The sequence below is a fragment of the Vulpes lagopus genome, chromosome 16 (assembly GCF_018345385.1).
Source record: "Vulpes lagopus strain Blue_001 chromosome 16, ASM1834538v1, whole genome shotgun sequence".
In the NCBI taxonomy this organism is placed as follows: Eukaryota; Metazoa; Chordata; class Mammalia; order Carnivora; family Canidae; genus Vulpes; species Vulpes lagopus.
The window spans coordinates 33,979,379-33,999,731 of NC_054839.1; the positions used below are offsets into that span (position 1 = coordinate 33,979,379).

The 20,353-nt window shown below is 38.8% G+C and overlaps 1 protein-coding gene across 4 annotated transcripts in view; it reads left to right on the top strand.

Annotated features, from left to right (window-relative positions):
- KLF12 (Kruppel like factor 12) overlaps positions 1 to 20,353 on the top strand; it is a 429,166-nt gene that overhangs the window by 398,755 nt on the left and 10,058 nt on the right. For all 4 annotated transcript variants that reach the window (XM_041731038.1, XM_041731036.1, XM_041731037.1 and 1 more), the window contains one exon: positions 2,037 to 2,194. In XM_041731038.1, coding sequence (XP_041586972.1) covers positions 2,037 to 2,194 — 158 coding nt within the window. The remainder of the gene's footprint in view (positions 1 to 2,036; positions 2,195 to 20,353) is intronic.

Sequence of the window (20,353 nt, forward strand, 5' to 3'; positions counted from 1 at the left end):
CATTGATACATAGGAAGACTGGAAAAAGTGGCTTAGCCATCCCATATTTTCTTTCATTCTACTAATAAAGATCTTGCATAAAACTCTTTAGGGCACACATCGATAAACACCACTTATATTTTGTCTTAGGTAATAGAAAAATTTGGCTGCTGAATCTGTTATTTGTATAAGTGAGAAGATTCATTGAAAACTTAAAAGGCACATATAGAAGGAAACATTGAGAAAAAAATCACTGGAGCAATGTTACAGTGAAGTATTAGAAATAATATGAATGTCAATTGCTTAGGAAATAGACTCTAAAATTCTGGGATAGATATTCACTGGATTACTCCCATGTTTCATCAGAGTCATGCATCAACCATTGGACTCAAATACAACTCAGTGTTTTGTAAATGAAGTTTTATTAGAATATGAGCCATACTCCCTTGTTTACATATTGTCTATGGCTACTCTTATGCTATAAGCACAGAGTTGATTTGTTACAACATACACTGTATGACTCTCAAAGTCAAAGCAAAATATTTGCTATCTAGCCCTTTACAGAAAAAGTTTACCAACCCCTGATCCAAGTTAAAATACCACATATTTTAAAATGCACCATGCCTTTATGTACCACTAATAAAAAAAAATTTTGCCAGTTAAACTACATCAAGCCATCAATTGTAAGAAGCATCTGATTTTAGAGACATTAAAATATGAAAAAAAAAACCTCTTAGAATAGATGAGTTATACAGCACTTCAAGTAAACGACAGTGTTGGCATCAACATGGATAATCTCACATGCTTAATGTTAAGTGAATAAAAGGCAAGCATAGAGCAATTTGCAAAACGATGTGAACAGTATGATGATATTTATATGTCTCTTAAAAAACAAAACAATATTATGAGTTTCTATGACTGTGGGCATGTATAGGGAAGGATAATTTGAAAGAATTGAAGAATTTAAAGAAAAATGATGACAGAAGTTTTCCCTGGGAGGAGGATGAAAGACAAGGGTGGGCGTTTACCTTTACCTGTAATCTGCTTAAGTGAAGCTTAAACTTCGCTTTCTTCAAAGAACTCTTGCTCAGAGTCATTCTCTTTTTCTAGAAGAGGCAATTTACTAATAAGAATTAATTCTGAAAAGCATCAAAACATGAAAAAAACTGAAAGAAAATATGTCTTAATATGAAGAGTGGTATATTTTTTTTTACAGTAGAAATATGGATGTGATGTGTTAGTATAGAACTTCATGGGTAACTAAAAACGATTAGTCATATTCTTCATTTCTACCTCAATCAAAAGAGATTAAGGTTTGAAGAAGTACATGTTAATCAATTACCTGACGTTACAAACTAATCCTGTTTTTCTACTGTGGCATGAAGATTAAACAACGTGCAAGTCAGGGCCAAATTTCATAGTTAAAACTTTTTCTCATAATGGTGGTACAGCTAATCTTTAAATACAATGTACTTTATTCCTCACCATGAAAAACCACCAACTGGAAAAGTTAAATGTCAAGTGCATTTTACTGAACAGAAATAGCTTGTCATGAGTCATTGTTATTGATGTACTGATGTCATTTCTTTTAGCCTGACCTCACTTGTTTTGAAATGTACCCTGTGATTTTACATGATTTTATATGCTGTCACGTGCAGTTCAGACCCTCGTGTTATTTCCTAAATGCATTCATTTTGTCTGTCTGTAGCAGGGCTTCCAAAAATATTCCCTGTAAGTGCCATTCAGAAGTTCCAGATTGTTTCTTTTGATAAGGAGGATCTACTTACCTACCACTGCTTTTATTAGTTTTCGTTTTTGTCTTGTTGTTTTAAGCGTGTCTTTCTCTCTGGAGGAGTGCTTTATCAGAAATAGGCCAAGCTGCCTGCCTTCAAGATTGAGAAATGAAGTTACATTCAAGAAAGGGACAGCAGGCAGTGCAGCCATGGGGCCCTGAGTCTGTATGAAGCCACAGAGCGTGAGGCTGAGGTGGCATGCCACTAGAATGCAAACAGAGGGCTGCGTTGCTCCCCACTTAACTCCACTTTTTCTTTTTGCAGTTCAATTTCACCATTTAGTATTGAGAGCACAAGACGCCAGAGACGATCTGAATCCCCAGACTCCAGAAAACGGCGTATCCACAGATGTGATTTTGAGGGATGCAACAAAGTATACACAAAAAGTTCTCACCTGAAGGCTCATCGAAGGACACATACAGGTACAGGGCTTCTCACGGAGGGGAAGGGGGGCGGGGGAGGGGGTCACTGAAAGTCCCAAAGGGGCCACTGCTTGACTCCAGGGTCCTGAGTACACTGGAATGGCGTTTTAGACTTGCTCGTTATATAGTCATCTGAAGTTTACTCCCTTTCTGAGGGGAATGCGTTCCCCTCTCTCCCTTAACAAAGGCTTAAGTTTTAGGGAACAGTAGCAACCAATGAAGTATGTCCTCTGTGTGTTAAGGACGTTTATGATGGTATGACACAGTGATCTAGCCTTTTTCATAATCAGTATTGCCACTTCACCATTGTCTAGTTTAGCAGATTTTAAAATGTCCATAAAGCACAATGGAGAATAAGCTGAACAAAATCACTCGGTCCTCTTAAAGTCAGCATTTTAAACACTACTTGGATCATGTTTTCTCCCCCCCTCAGTCTCTTCCCCCAAATAACCAAATAAACCAAAAAAATAAAATAAAATCGACATGCATTATATATAGCACTGTTAGGAGTATAAAAATATTTTCACATGATTCCATATACTTTTTACTGGCATTTTATATATACAGAGAGAGGATTTTTAATATTCAGTTTACAGAGAAAGAAATTGTGACCACATATGATTTACTGACTTTGTCACCTTCCACCTATCCACACCCTCCCCAATCCATCTACCTCTCCATCCATCCATATCCCCATCCGTGTACTCATACATCCACTCATACATCCATCCACCCACCCAGGAAATAACCTAGTGACTCTCAGCCCCCTGCACCCCCTTCCGTCCTGCCCCTTGTGTGTTGCTTGGCCGGCATCCTCTGGCTTCCTTTGGCTTCTGGATCCTGTTGGGAACCGGGGGGTGGGGGTGGGGGGTGGCTGGTAAGGCTCTGGATACCAAAGATTGGAAGATACCAAAGGTTGAAAGAGGGCCCCACCTACCTTTTCTAGGAAAAGTGGTGACTAGAATGTGTAAAGCCCAAAGACACAGAATCAGATAGGAAAGGGAAATTTATTCATACACATGCCTGGTAAGTTCTGGTAGCAACGTGCCACAGATCAAGCAAGCTGAATCCAATGACTCTCCTTGACATAAAATCGGATGCCAGCATCTGCCTTGAACTAGAAACTGCAAGTGTAACAGGCTTCTGTTGGGCTTTGAATAGTATTGCCATCTCAAATATATTAAAATAACCACACTATGAACACCATTTCCCGGCTGAGGTAGCAAAATCATTTACGCCAGCATCTGTTGCCATTTATTTAGTCATGTTATTAGACGGTTTCCAAAGCTGCTTTACAGAAACTGTTCCATGACTCCAAACATTGAGACAAGGCATCATTTGTGTGTGTGTGTGTGTGTGTGTGTGTGTGTGAGTGATGAGGTTCTGGTGGAGGATACTTGTCTAAAGTCAGAAAACATTGTAGAATCTGGAGTTTACTTTTTCTCATCTAACATATAATATATGTTATATAACATAACTTTGAATACTTCTAATAATTCAACATATTTTGCAAACTACCTCTTCATCTTGCCTCTCTTCTCCCAATCCTTTTCCTTTTTGTACTTAATTCCAGATTCTTGCTTCTCCATTGATTCTGAGCTTCCCCAGGAGAGTTTTCATCTATTTCTTCGGCTCTGTTTTTGAATCAGTTTCTTTGCCACTGAGGCAAAGAATGAGTATAAAAACATGAAAGTCAAATAAGCATATTCCATACTGTCATTAGATAATGAACAGAAATCACAGTTGCCGGTATGATCAGGTCATATTACTGACTTTCAATGGAAGCATTTCGGTGTTAAAAAAAAAAAAATAGGACCTTTCTTCAGTAAAGCATCATATATTTTGAGTTATTCCTTGAACTTTCTGAAATACAGATTAGCCTCAGTTGTACACAGATACCTCTGTTCTATTTATCCAAGTGATAAACAGTGGATAAGGGGAAAAAGCTTAATTAGGGACTAGGAAAGGATCTAACTCTGTGGCATTAAGAAGTTGCATCTTATAGGGGTGAACATATACTATGAAAGTATGGGGGACATGGTGTATGCATTATAATTCAAACAATATAAACTTTGAATATTAAAGCAGAATTAATTAGCTTGGGTTATTAATAAAATGAAATCAGAGACTCTTAGAGTCCACATGGACCTTCTACACCAGAGAATCTACTTTGTTTCCTAACTATGGGAATCCCCTGGGTGTCATCTCTCACGAAGAACAAGTCACTGCGATGCAGTTTTCTGCACATGCTCACATCTTATGTTTTATTTGATCCTCACAACACCTGTGGTTGGAGCTGTCATTATCCCATTTATGCAGTGGTGGCTCCTGGTCAAGTGTTGTTCCCACGGCAGTGAGCTTATGTTTTTGCAAGTTGCAGAGAGCAAGACAAGTTGGGTGAAATTTCTGAGGGCAGAGTCCTCATCTCATCAGTATTGAATCACCTCTCATGGCATTGTTTAGCTCAGAGTACCTTCTGGTTGAATAGAATAGCTCCAGCTATCATGCTCTTATTTTCACTTCCTGGCCCGGTGCTGCTCGCAAACCCATCATGAACCACAAGCATCTTCATTTCTCCAAATCACATACCCTCTTAGCCATGTTTTTCTAGATATATCCCAACATGTCACTGTGTCTTACTAAGTTTCCACACTACAAATGGAGGGAAGAGGTTATGTTAAAGGACATCTCTTAAAATGCAAAAGAAAGGGATCCCTGGGTGGCGCAGCGGTTTGGCGCCTGCCTTTGGCCCAGGGCGTGATCCTGGAGACCCGGGATCGAGTCCCACGTCGGGCTCCCGGTGCATGGAGCCTGCTTCTCCCTCTGCCTATGTCTCTGCATCTCTCTCTCTCTCTGTGACTATCATAAATAAATTAAAATTTAAAAAAAAAAATTTAAAATGCAAAAGAAAGTTGGAAGCCTTTTAGCAGTGGACTCTCCATTAAGTCATCCAAATCAAAGACTGCTGAGATCTACATCTTGTCCATCTTCTGTACCTATAACTGATTACCTTTAAACCTTAACATCCAATGTTGTGTTGATAATTGGACCTGTCTCTCCAGGGATGGCTCCCTCAGGAGTAGTGTATTTCCTCTGTTTGAACACATTTTGCCACAGGCTGGATGATCTTCTGTGGGTGATACAGGACAGAGTTGGTGTTCTGAGGGCTACACATGCCCTTTCAGGTCTGGGAAATTCCTATTCTACATCCATTTGATTGACTTGGACCCATTCTTCTAATAAGTTGATGCCTTGGAAACCTTTCCCCACCCACATTTAGTTCTCTCTTTCAGCATCTCCATTTTTGCCAGGTGTTAATAAGTAGGACAGGTTTAAGGAAAAAGCCCTGAGATGTGATCCCAGAGACTTCCATCCAACTGAGTCTTAATTCATTAACCAGTAGCTAAAAATCTACCTAACTGACCCTATTTCCAGTCCCTCTTTCCTGATCTCACATCAACATCAGCAAGTCCTTGTTGAAATTCCTGCTCCAAACCAAGACATGCCAGATCCACTCATCCACTTAGCAGAGAGATATTCACTCTTTAAACATGGCCTACTAGGTTATCAAATAATAGCCCTTTTAAAAAGAAAGAATGAATTTGGGTTGATTTGCTACCACTAGTTCAAAGTGAGCCTTTACGTGTTTCTGATTTATAATTCAAGATTTCTCAACTTTGTGTTCAAAATGAAATCAACACATGTTGTATAGGGATTGGGGTTGGCTTGCTTTGCTTTTAATAAGTATCTTAGTCTTACCTTTGCTTCAGGCACATTGAGTAAGTTATTTGTGTGTGACCAATAACAGTGAATGTAGAGCTTGGGATTATAGCAGATGACTTATGAGAAGTACGCACGCTATGGGAAGTGAGCAAGTAGCAATAAGAAATTTTCTTTGATAAAGTCACGTTAACTTTACCTTTAACACTTGATCTTTTGTGTTTTATTAGTACGTGATCAGTCATCTATTTAGAACTTACACAGTAAATTAAACACATTTGTAGAAGTGAAAAAGAGGAACATTTCCTAGATACTAGCAATTTAAAGAGAAATGCTAAAGAGTGCCTTTTTAAATTTAAAAATAATTTAAGTGTATTGTCATGACCATGACCACGCAGTTTAGATAATAACATAAAGATATGACCGAACACTTTCAACTGCCTTTACTAACACTTGCCTGTGGTAAATTGTTTAAGGTGCAGTAGAAAGGAGGAAAAAAAAATATATCTCAGCAATCCTGTACACATGGTTGTCAGCAGGTACATTTTTCCTATTCACTGGTATAAATTGTGTCTCCTCTCCATGAAGCAGTGTACAGTGTATTTAAATGAATGTGGTATAATTAAATTAATGGTCATTTAAACCTTTGTTACACATTAACTAGCATGTACTATGAATTTCCCTCATTTTGAGAATTTTATTGCTCATTAAATGGTTTAAATATATATTTTAGAAGGAAATAGTCTTAGGAATCTGCTATTGCTGTTTACAGTTCTCTTATTATCTAAAAAATATATGTCCCAGTATTTTCTAAAAATGCAGAACAATCAAGTTAATTAACGTTCAGACATCAGTGATTCTTTTAGCCACTAGATGGTGCACTACACCCAGATGTTGGGTCTCATCTGAGAGGGTCTGAAAGTCAACTAGAACCTGGTGGCATGTGGGACATGACATAATTATCAGTGTCCTGCAAAATATTGCAATTTAGTGGTGAACAAAGAAAAGAAAATATAACTAAAACCATATTTTTAAAAGAGTAATTTTAACATATAAAAATACTCAGTTTCAAATGAATCTGGGAATATTTTATATTCCAACTTGATATCCTATTCTCTAATAAATCTGTGAGGCTTATTTTAGTCAGTGTTGTCTAGTATTCATTTTAATTCATATGAAAGATGTATGCCTAAATTTTAGGAGTTATTAACTATAAGCAATCACATTTCTTATCTATCTGGCTTTATCAAAAGTAATTCCTATCTGAATTTTACACGTCAAAGAAGTTAACTCATATGGATACTTTAAAATTATTAACCAGCTGTGATTTAAGTCTCTAAAATGTGCCCTTCCTTTTACAAATGAAGGAAATGATGTATTATTTAGCTCTTCCCTTGAGGAATGATGCTTTTGTAATTAATACCGTGCTGTAATTAATATTAGATAATGATGAGGCATTAGGAACACGCATATATGCACACATGCACACACATTCAGACACACACATCTATCCTAAATGCTTGCAGATTCCATGCTTTTTCACTCTTTTTACTTGCCTCATTTTTCACTGCTATTCCTACATTTCTTGCTTCCTATTTGACATCTTGTTTAACTGGGTGAGATTCTGAAATGGTTTGATGATATTCCTACAAAGAAACTCGTGACTTCTGGGACAGCCATGCATATTAGTGGCCTTTTCTTCATAGGTCTTGTAGTTGCTTGATCAGGTAATGAGGTGCTGCTTATACTTCCACAACTGTCTTCATTAATTAAATAACTCCTTCGTATAAAGCTCTATGTCCCGCTGTCTAGATTTGTTGTTAGATAAAGCATAGGGCTTAGTGATGCCAAGATAATTAATCACTTAAGAACAAACCGACATTTTTCAGGTAAAAATCCTTTCCCAACAAGTTGTTGGTAAGTCTTGGCCAAACCACTCATAAGTATGAGCATATTGGTACTTGCTGAGAAATAGAAAACCATAATAGAAATAGAAGTTGAAGTCAGCAGACGAAAGTTTGAATCTGTCCTTGGCCCCCCCAGCTGGTTGGCAAACTTAGACAACCTACTTCAGTCTGTGACTCTCAGGTTTTCTGTTTCATTTTTATCTTTGAACATAAACGTGTAGCACATTGTTGTGTAATTATGACAGGGGCATCAGTTTTATATCCCCAGTAAATATAGTGACTCGTACATCTCAGGAACTCAGTAATTATTCATTGAATTGAAACTATGTGCGTATGAATATCGGCAGAGGTATATGTTGTTAATGTGACCAGGAGGTTCAAGGCAAAAAAAAAGTGTGGATCATTTAGTGTATACTCATCACAAGCAGCCATAATCACATTATTTCTGTACTTGAGACCCTACTAATTTTAATTTTTTGTAATTCAGAAAAATTTGAATGAAATCTAACTTGTTTAATAAGTCCTGTTTATCATCAAAGGATGATATAAATAGTCTTATAAGGAATATATTTAAAATACTTAGTAAATCATAGTTTTCCACTTGGAAAAACTCATGTGTAGACAGATTTATTTATTTATTTATTTATTTATTTATTTATTTATTTATTTATTTTTTATTTTTTTTGTGTGTAGACAGATTTAATGAGACAAACACTTATTGAGCATTTTCTGTGTCTGAGGCATTACGGATTTTTTTCTTGAAGAAGGCAGAAAGAGAAAGAGGCAGAGCCCCCATCTTCAATGGACAGGTCCATAAATATACTAGGTAAGAGTCGTATGAAGAGTCATAACAAAGGCCACATGTGCAAAGCCCTATAATAAAGGTAGAAGCAAAATGACTGAACAACACAGTGGGAACGATCTATTACGGCCAGTGGATTGGAGACACCTTAATACTCTGGGCATAAGGCCCTCTCATCTGACTCCAGTTAATCTATTAAACTTCATTTGCTGACCCTATTCTGATTCCCCTCTTTCCTCAGTCATACAAATGAATGAATCTCCAAATGTGCTCAACTATATGGAGCTCATTCACGGTTCCCCCCACCCCCGACCCCTAATGGCCTGCCTAAGGGGCCTCCTTTCTTCCTGCTTTTTTGGAAACTCTATTAATTTTTCAAAACTGTCTAAGCATCCCCTGGTTTGTTAAGCAGACTGTCTGACTACCCTCCTTCCCTAGAGGTAGAGGCAGGTGGAATGAATCCTCCCTGGCCCTAGAGCCTTTGGGCATTTCCATGTCACAACACAAAGGGAAGTCTGTGGAAAGCATTGCCCCAGCAGATACAACAGGGTCTTCCATCTGACGGGACATGAGGGTAGGGAAGAGGGAAGCTTTGAAGATGGTACGTGTGGTTCAAGTAAGCTGTGAACAGATGTGGAGACCACAGGTGGGAGAGAGCAGACATTTCCTGAGGACCTGTCAGATCCTGGGCATGGTGCTCAGCTCTATTAGCGCTTTACATATCTTAATCACATCCGTAAATTCCCTGAAAGGTTAGAACACTTACCCACTTACCTATAGTGGACAAGCTGTGGAGCTGGGATTCAAACTCCAGTTTCTTTAGATCCTGTCCTATTGTCACTATACCCGGTCCGATGGGTTTGCTAATAACCCGCCAGCCTCCTCTCTACCAGAGCCACATTCCTATGCGTGTGGAGCCAGCAGTTCCTACCTGTTTAGTGACGGTCATTCGAGTACTTTGAAGTAATAAGATAACAAGTGACTTTAAATAGTCTATTTTTAAAGCTTTTCATTAATATGAACTGGTCTTTCTTCTGAGTCTATTAAAATTTTACTTTGTTAGAAAGCCCGTGAGAAGACAAGGACCAGAAGCATTAATAATTAAATAGGCAGCTCTTGAGTGCTTGTTCAGTGCACAGCTCTCTGCATAGTAATGGGTCTGCTGTGAAGATGAAGACGGTGAGGAGTTCTAAGTGTGGTGGTGGAGTCAGCCGTGTCCACAAGCATCCACCTTGTGCAGCGTGATAGGAAAGCCACAAGTGAGCTTGACATGAGTTGCTGTGGCAGCCCAGAAGGGGTGATTGGCCCTGACTGCAGGTGGTGAACATCACCTACCCCTGAGAACAAGCATCAAAGTGCCATTTCTAAAAAGGAACCTGAGTAATCTGGATCAAAAACAAAGTGCTACAAAAGTGTTGCACTTGTTTTCATTTATGGAGGAGTTACTTTAACCTGTCCTAGAGAACTATTATACGGAACCATGTCGAGTCTAAGATTTACAATTATCTGAACACAGGTACCAATGCTGTACATATTTTGTTTGATTTGGTTTTAAAAGTGTTAACCTTATTTTGGCATGCCTGGGTGGTTTAGTCATGGTTTTGGCTCAGGTGGTTTTGGCTCAGGTCATGATCTCAGGGTTGTGAGATTGAGCCCCATGTCAGACCCCATGCTGGGCATGGAACCTGCTTAAGATATTCTCTCTCTCTCTCTTTCTCTCTCTATTTCTCTCTCTCTCTCTCTCTCTCTGTCCCTCTCCCCCTCCCTCTCTTTGCCCCTCCCCCACCACGCATGTGCACATGTTCTCCCCCTCTAAAAAAAGTGTTACCTTATTTAATTTGTTTTAAAAATAAATTCTTTTTCATGTATTTAGAAAAGTAATGGCTTTTAAAGCAGCCACCAATTATTACCTCAGTTAAATAAATAAGTTACTAAATGAGTTTTGCTTCTTAATTCTTTTTGTGTCAGCACACAAATCAGTAATGACAGTGAAAAGTTAAAAACACTAGGGCATCTTACGACCATGCCCTGTGTTTATTTTATCCATGTACTAATCAAAATTGTATTGTAAGCAGGAATGGGGTAATAATATCCTCAGCCTTTGTACTTTCTCATGTTCTATCAAAGAATGACTACCTTGTGAGTTTCTTTAAAAAAAAAAAAAGAAATTTTATTTATTTATTCATGAGAGACACAGAGAGGCAGAGACAAAGGCAGAGGAAGAAGCAGGCTCCCTGCAGGGAGCCTGATGGAAGACTCAATCCCAGGACCCCAAGGATCACACCCTGAGCCAAAGGTAGACACTCAACCACTGAGCCACCCAGGTGCCCCTAGATTTTGAGTTTTGGTCATCCTATCCTGAATGGCAAAATTAACTGATGCTAATATAAAATTTATTGTCTAATGAAATTATTATTTTTAAAAAGATTTTATTTATTCATGAGAGACAGAGAGAGAGAGGCAGAGACATAGACAGAGGGAGAAGCAGGCTCCATGCAGGGAGCCCAATGTGGGACTCGATCCTGGGACTCCGGGTCACGCCCTGAGCTGAAAGCAGACACTCAACTGCTGAGCCACCCAGGTATCCTGTTTAATGAAATTATTAATGATAATGAAGAGTTGTATCTTTGCAGAAAATATATATACTCCTAAAGAATATATTAAAAATAATGTTTATTATGCTTAAGATAATTCAATTAAAATCTCCATAACTAAGAATAAACAGAATTATAAAATAAATATATCGTTTTAAAGATTAACACAATCCTCATTTGAGCAGCAAAATAGAAGACTCAATCACATGTCATATTACTAATTTTAAAGGCTTAAAATGAGATAATTTGTTTGCAGACCAGACCTTTAAGTGGCACTCATTTTAAATAAAACCTCCCAAATTTATTTTTCCTTTCAAAAATACATACTCTAATTAATTAGAATTGAAAAGGTAGTAGAATGGATAGAATGCTAGAGATAGATGGACTCTGCCTCACAAAATAGATTACCTTTTTTTTAAAGATTTTATTTATGTTACAGAGAAAGAGATAGCACAAGCAGGGGGAAGGGCAGAGGGAAAGAGAAGATCTCAAGCATACTCTTCATGAGCACAGAGCCCAGTGGAGTCTCGATCTCACGACCCTGGGATCATGGCTTGAGCCGAAACCAAGAGTCGGAGGCTTAACCAACTGAGCCACCCGGAAGCCCTTCTTTTTTTTAGTAAGCTCTACACCCAACATGGGATTTGAACCCATGACCCCAAGATCAAGAATCACAAGCTCTACTGTCCGAGCCAACCAGGTGCCCCCAGCCCCTAGATTACTCTTAAATTGACTGTTGCATGTTATATTTTTAAAAGAACATGAGGTTTTTTAAATTTAAGTAGTGTCATTCATTGAACCAACAAGCATTTATTAGCACTGAGCTGTGTAGGCCCTGGGGATATGGGGATAAAGAAAGCACAAAGCCATCCTCTACAGAACTGCTGAGTGGGATGGGTAGACAGGAAAACCAGCAATCATAGTAGGGTGTGATGACAGTGTAATTTGGATGTGTCCAGGGTACCAAGGAGCGACATGATCAGATTATCCTTGAGAAAGTTTCCCTCTAGTATAGCCCAGACGGAATTGGAAGGGGTAGCACATAAGACAGAGAAACAGAACCATTCAAAACTGGTATTGGTGGAAGGTGGCAAGAAGCTAAAGACAGACTGCCTACCATTGGGGGAATAAACTGGACAGATATTTGGAAGGCAGAACTGGCAGGTGTAATCATCAGGTTGGGGCAAGCAGAGAGTGATGGTGAAGAGTCCCAGAAATCCCCCCAACCAGAGAAGTTTATGACTTGATACCTCAGGAGGTGGGATTGCCCTTTTTCCAGATAACAAAACAGAAGCAGAAACTTGTCTTGTTTAGGTAGATGCTAAGTACAGTTTTGGTCATGTTGAGATTGCTTTTGGACTGCCACTTCCATGGTAGATCTCTCCATAATGCCCCTAGGAGAAAGGCTGAGGTGTAGCTTCTTAGGAATCTTTTCCTGACAAGTTGTGGTGAAAGCCAGGGGAGCCAAGGAGAACATATGCAGGTGAGAAGAAGTCAGAGTCAAAATCCTAGTAGACATCTAGGTGACAGGTAAAGGAAGAAGTCTCTGCAAAAGAAACCGAAAGGAAAATATAACCAGAAACATCGGAAAATAAACATTGTCACTACATGGAAATATAAACTCAGAGGAGCCAAATAAAGTATTACCCTTAGACCTTGAACTTTTTGCTTTCAGTTAAGTATGTTTTTGTTATAGGATATTTTAGTTCGTTTATACTTGATTTCCACATGAGAAAGGCTAGTCTCTGTGTTAACACATTGTCTGTCCTATAAGTCCTAATTCACACTTTCAGCCTGTTTATCCAGCTCTGACCAGATATCCTGGTTTGTTAAAGCAGTGACTTAACGTATCAGGAGGCAAGGCAGAGGAGAGGTTCAAATGAGAGCTCTGGTGTCAGACTCCCGGGATTCAAATCCCACCTCTACAAATGCCAACTCTGGGTTAAGTGGGGTTGGTTACTGCAACCACTTCATTAGGAAGTTGGTAAAATTCACATCTGTAAAGCTCTTAGAACAAAGTGTGGTGCACGGAAAGTGTTATCTGCTTTGGCAAATATTGTTTTTATTAAAAATATCCACTATGGAATTGCATGGGGAAGAAAGAACAAATCCACTTGGTCTCATTTACACATAATGAAAAAGACAGTTAATTTAGCCCAGACAATTCAGTGGGGGTGGAGACTAATAATATATTGATTATGTGTTTGATTGACTTGATCTTGTCAAATTATAAAATACTACATTGTTCTCTTTGGCCTATAAAGTAATTTTAAACTTAAAATGTTAAGAAAATCAAGATCAAGGTCAAGATTTGCATCCAGTTACCACAAATCCTTTAATTTGTTTTTTTTTTTTTTTAATAGCAAATAGGATCTATTTTTAACTTATATTTCTTAGGGGGGAAAAGAACAGAAAAATCTTAAATTTCATAACTATAAAATTAAATAGTCTTTTATTAAGCATCTCTCATTTCTCAGGCATGTGCCATGTGTACTTCTTAGTTTCACAAGCATAGGAACAGTGTGTCCATTTGACAGATGGGCAAACAGTGCTTCAGAAAGCCGAATACTCCATCCTGAGACCTAATTGCAGATCGATGACCGAGCCAGCCTTTGACCAGGCTTCCTGCCTGATTTCAAAGCCTTCACTATTTTATGCCACCTTAACACCACCAAGACAGAAAGCAGCCTGGTCCACCCTGAGGACAAGTCAGGTGCTTTGTAATCTCAGCTCTAGTTTTCTGTTTCCTCCTTTAAAAGTACCCGATTTCCTCCCTGATCTAAAATTGTGTGAACTTTTATGAACTAATGGAACAGAAACCAGAGGACAAGATAGGAATCTTGATTCTGGTTTCCCCCACCCCCACCCCCCATATGCAAATACCATTCCTCAAGTGAAACAGATTGTCACAGCAAATATGTTGAGCCTTGAGTGTAATGAAGCTCATTTGTCAGCGTCTGGGGCCCAGTAACTTTATAAAAGTTAAACAGGGACGCATTTCAGAAATGCACTTCTGAACTGGAAAAAAAAAAATTGCCTGTGCTTCCTCTTGCAAAAGGTGTTCCTTTTCAGTTGCTTGAGAAAATATTAGAGAAAAGCTGATGTGAGAACATGGCTGTTTTGTTTGACCCAGACTTTTACAAACTGCACATTCCTCTTCTGTGTATTGCTCACACGTCATTTTAATATGAAAGGGCAACCTGTCTTTTGTCTCAGTACACATTTACCTTTCAGCATTTCAGATGGTAAGATGGGAGGTACCTGAAAAAGTTATTTTTGTTTCGTGGGTTTTGGGAATCCATTCAATACCTGGTGTTTTCTTTAGACTTTATTATGCTTCTGCTGGGTAAATGTCATGGAAATGCATTTAGTGACTCTTAATCCTTTTCTTTAACCAAGATTGAAGGAGACAGGGGTTCTCATCATAAATCAGTTTGTTGACTGTTGCAAGAAAAAAAAACCCTGACACAAGTTTCATTTTCTCAGGACACTTAATTAGACTTCTGTTCAAATAATGCCTGTGAATACACACGCACACGCACTCATACACCCCCCCACAGAGGCAATTATGCATAAAAAATTATACTTAACTTGAACCCCAAAAGTGGAGTTAAAAAGAGTATTTTGTAACAAAACTTAACAAACCTCATTTGTTCTTTTTTTTTTCTCTTTTTCATCTTTATAGGACTGTTCCACTTTAAAAAATAGAAACTCTTGCTATTAGTTTTGGTTAACATTTTCCTTTTTCAGAGGTTCTCATAGCTTAGTCCAGGTTTTTTAAAGAACAGAGCAGGACAGATTGTGCTCAAAAATGGCCAGATACTTTTTTTTTTTTTTTTTAACACAAAGTGTGGAAATGGCTTGGATTTGTCATGGGACATGGAGAACTTCACGCTTCAAAACTGAAGATCTACAAGTTAGTAAACTGCTCCCCAAGGTATGGTGTCGGATTAAGCTACCAATTAATTAGCCAGATCATGTCCTTCAGTTTTTTGTAGACACTAACAACTTAATATCTCGATTTAGCAAAGAAAAATCACCTACTAAAACTTATTGGTAAAGATATGTATGATACCATTTTCTATCATTTCATTATTTCACGGGATTAGTAGAGGAAACAAGAATCAAAGATGACCTGATGGTGGAGTCAAAACTTCCAGTTATTTTGAAAACTATTAACTACACTTTCAACGATTTTGCCACTAGGGATTCTAAGGGTACTTGCGAATTAGACAAAAGGAAGGAAGAAGGTGGGCATGCTATTCTTATTTTTAGCTTATTTCTAGGGAAAACAGTTTCTGAATAACACAGTTGCAGAAATCTAATTCAAATGAGTTGAAGGACAATTCACAGTTCCTGAAGAAATTACTGGAAATCATGTTTACTGTCACCATCATTCAGCCTGATGCACAGCAGCTATGTGCAGTAGAAGCACAGACCCTGTGAGTTGCCTGACTCCTTTCATCATCCAAGCCAATTCTTTCCATACGGAAATTGTCTTGGAAAATGCACTTACCATTCAGTACCTACCACACTGATCTCTTAACATTAAATTTAGTTTTGTTTTTTTTTATTTTCTAGGAAGATTTTAAAGGAAAGAAGACAGATGGAAGAAAGATTTTTGTCCTCTGCATCCTTTCAGGGCTCATTTATGCATACTGCAATCAATCATACAAACGCATTTATCATTTTAATAAGTTTTTACTCACATCAGGAAGTTTCTGTTACCCTAATTTGTTTATAAGATTGTAGCCTTTAAATTGCTTTAAAGCACAAGCATAAGATACAATGTACAGTTTAATACAATGCAGTAGCCACTAAATTGTTCTTTTATCCACTTCTAGAACTTGACTGGTCCAAAAAGAGCGTTTATTGATCTTATTTTATTTTTAATAAAATGCCAGGCAGTAGGCAGGTATAATCAAAACCTAGATCTCTCTTAAGCAAAGGGCAGAAGTCCGCTCTCTGCCTGGTCACAGTGGCCATCTCCTCCCCTGCTCCCAGTAGTTCAGCCTCTAGTTTTGAAGAGAGATTTGAAGGTACCATTTTCTTTTTTCTTCTTCTTTTTTTTAAGCATGGAGAGAAAATAGGCAAACTCCAGTTTTATGAATGCGGCAATAGGGGCAAGGAATATGCTTAAGTTTTCCTGGATATTAAAAAGAAAGTATACCTTTTATAAGAAATTTTTGAGGAAAATTGACTTATCACTCAGACAATTCAGTTTACTATTTTCTGATATGCTTTCTCCCTCCCGGCTCCCTACTGGAAAAGGTTTGCATTCTTCATTATATGCCTTCATTCATCACCTAGCCCCTGGTAGCTTGTTTATCATTTTCATTGATTTTATTCAAGAATAGGGACATACATGTCTGCCTCTTGTATTTTGCCTCACCTTTATTTTTCTTTATCGAGACATAGTACATTAAATCAGTTTTGGGAGTACAACATGATTCAGTATTTGTATATGTTGTGAAATGATCACTACAGTAAGTGTAGTTAATATCTGTCAACACAGATACAGATGATTTTGTGTGTGTGATGAGAACTTTTAATTATAATCTACTCTGAGCAACTTTCAGATATATAATACAGTGTTACCCTGCTATTCCATTAGATCCCCACGACTTGGTTTTTCTGTAACTAGAAGTTTGTGCCTTTTGACCCACTTCACGTGAACCATTTCACCTGGCCTTGTCTTTCATGACTGCTTATTGTGTTTGATTCCAATCACAGAATACTTCTCTGATTTTGCACTAAGTTTTCCTGCTCCACCTTTGTGAGCTCACAGAAATCCTTACCATCAGTTCTGCTTTCCCTGTGCCCCACCCCCTAAAATATTCATATTAGAAATGATTCCACACTGCTAAACTACTTCCCTCCCTATGCCTTCCTTCCGGACTCAGTAGAAGAGTCACTCATCATGGGTCGGAGTGACCTTGTAACACAACTGTATTGAAAGGGCTTGGAAGGAGCTTCCATCACTGTGACTCACTCACATAGGGAAGACCTTCTTCAATTTTTAATGAGCAGAAAAGATCCTAAAACTATTTCTAAAACGCAGATTGGATTGAGTGAGCCTTTTCAGAGAGTTACTCAATCCAGAACTCTCGATTTAAAGCAGTTGACATGAAATACCAAGTGTGTATATTACTGTTAGAATTTTAGTTGGGGGGAATCCCTGGGTGGCTCAGCAGTTTAGCGCCTGCCTTCAGCCCAGGGCATGATCCTGGAGTCCTGGGTTCGAGTCCCATGTTGGGCTCCCTGCATGGAGCCTGCTTCTCCCTCTGCCTGTGCCTCTGCCTCTCTCTCTCTCTCTGTGTCTCTCATGAATAAATAAATAAAAATCTTAAAAAAAAAAAAAAAGAATTTTAGTTGGGGTCCTAAGTGGAGAATAAGCTATTATTCTATAGCCAAAATATTCCCTCACCCACCCATCCCGAATTAACAGCATGCATTTTGGACTCCAGTTCAATAAGTTAACATAATCAGCAAGCCTGAAAAAAGCTTGGGTGCCTCCCATACATCAAGGGTCGGTAAACTTTCTGTAAAGAGCCAGATAGAAAATTTGTAGGCATCACTAGCCATACGTTCCCTATTATGGTGCTCAATTATGCCATCACTGGATGACAGCCATAAACAATATGTACATCTGTGTTCCAACAAAAACATATTTATGGACACTAAAATGTGAATTTCGTGTAATTTTCACATGCCTTGAAATTGTCCTCTTGATATTGTCTTTCAACCACATACCAAGTATAAAAACCACTCCAAGTTCAAAGGTTATACAAAAACCAGGCCACAGACTTGCTTTAGCCTAGAAGAGCCACTCTGTGCTATGGATTTTCAGGTAGAACGGACATAAATGCCATTATTAAACAGCCAAAAGGAAAGTAACAGTAAGACTATTATTGTAATAGTGAGGAAGAAATCAGAGAGTAGTAAGTGCCTACTCTGGGTATACAAGGAAATCCGGAGAGCACCCAGAACCATAAACTGTCCCAGTGGTGGGCCATTCAAACCTTTAACATCCTTCCCAAGATAAGACTAGAAGCTATTGTCTCCTCCAGGCCTCTACTTACTTTCCAGGCTCATCCCAGCTATGTGTCCCCTTCCTCTCACTCTGTCTGGAATGGCAAGGAGAGTCCTACACATTTGACACTTCCACACCCATCCTTCAATTAAGAAAACCTGGTATTCTTAACTTCCTAGGCCTTACACTCTCTGTAGCTGGTTCTAGAGTGACATAGAGAGCCAGGAGATGCCTCTTGGTGGCTAAGTGTCTACCTGCTGAGCTCAGTGCTCCAAAGATGGATGAGTTTTCGAAGACATGATTTATATCAAGCTCAGCTTGTTAGAATCTTTACGCATGACATAAATTTCACAAACACATAGGGAGGACATGTAAATAAAGGCATGTTAACAGTTGCCACTGATACACTAGGTAGGAGACCCTCCATCATTTTAAGCTGATTTTTGTTTTTTTAAATTTCTGTTCAACTTGGGTCAATAGATACCTGCAATTGAAGATTTTCATCTCCGTAGGATATCTGGAATGAGTCAAAGGTTGAGGTTTTGGGTTAATCTACTCAGAAGGCTTCTACTTGAAAGGAGCCCTTTCAGAGTAACCTGGAGCTTTCTGTGGCCCACAATTAGCACATCAACATTTCTAGATTTAACTGGTCTGTGCTATTCACTCACTTCTGAAAGGGTCACTTGATCCCAAAAGGACCCATATAGATAGCATTTATTTCAGAGTTGAATGAAAATTGTTAGGTCCAGTTCAGGCTAATTCTCCCATGTAGGCATCACTTGTACTCTCACACGGCTTAGTGGTTCTGTGTGTATGTGTGTGGCAGTTTTGCTGATTCATACAAGCATTTGTTTGATACTTATTCTAGGCTCCAAGGATACTGAAATGGTAGAGGCATATCCTTGCCCTCCACAAATTCAGAAACGAGTAGAGGAGAAAGGCATCTGAATAAAATCGTCATGATTTATTGCGATAGATGATATAATAGAAATAAGAAATGCATGATTTGGGCGTACCTGAGAAAGTAGAACCAACTTTGAAGATGTGACAAAGTTTACATGGGAACAGAATTATACGTTCCACTGTAGCATAGTGAAAAGCACTGGATTTGGAGCCAAATACATCTTTTTTTCTGACATTGGGCAAGTTACTTTACTACATTGAGCCTCAGTTTTCTCATCTGTAAAGTGGAGTTAACAGTACGCACCCTGCAGCTCTATGCATAGGAATCTGCAAAAAGCTCCCTTCGTTGTCTTAGGGCCTTTTCACCAAAGACTGTGTGTGGCCAGGAAGCCAGTTGTTGACTATTGGATGGAAGGAACAGAAGGAGAGATCACTTTTTGTGGGGTTGCATGGGGACAGGGCATCCATTCTGAATGAGAGCCAGGAAAAAAAAACCCACACCTGGGTCAACCATTGTCTCTCTCCCCCTGGGAGCTCATTTGGACAATGGATAGTGTATCTTTTCCCAGCAAAGCCTTTGCATATTTTACTGTCCTTACAAGTTGCCTGAAGGACCCGGTCAAATTACATACTTCTTCAGACTGCTTTTCACTGTGAGTTTCAACACTAAAACCAACTTGATGATTCCTCAGGGCTCACCCTAGTTAAATCCCTGAAAAGAGTATTTATTTAAACTTTGCACTCTGAAGCTATCTGGGATTCTTCTCCAATAGACCAGCAGAAAGTAGATATTTATGAATGACATGTATTTCATACCTAATTTCTGGGGAGCGGCAGAGTGCTCTATCTTTTGATGAAACTTTGTGCATATTCCCAGTGACTGGTACAGGGACACTGCGTCCTGAAATAGCCTTAAACCATCTAAGCGATGCACGTTAGGGGAGGAGTAGCGAAACCAAACATAACTAATCACCCTTTATAATTCTTAGTGAGTCTCTGGCATTAGAGCATTAGAGCCCCATCGGCCTCGGTAGAGATGTAAAAATGCCTTTCTGGCCAACCGGTTGGGATCCTCTATCCAGTAGTGATCAGCCTATGCCTTTTGCCGTTTTGGCCGGAAAGTGACTTCCCGCATCCGTGAGGATGTGGAGTGTCCCCTAACTTGCCAGGTGTCCCAGCAGGAGAGCTGAGATCGAAAGC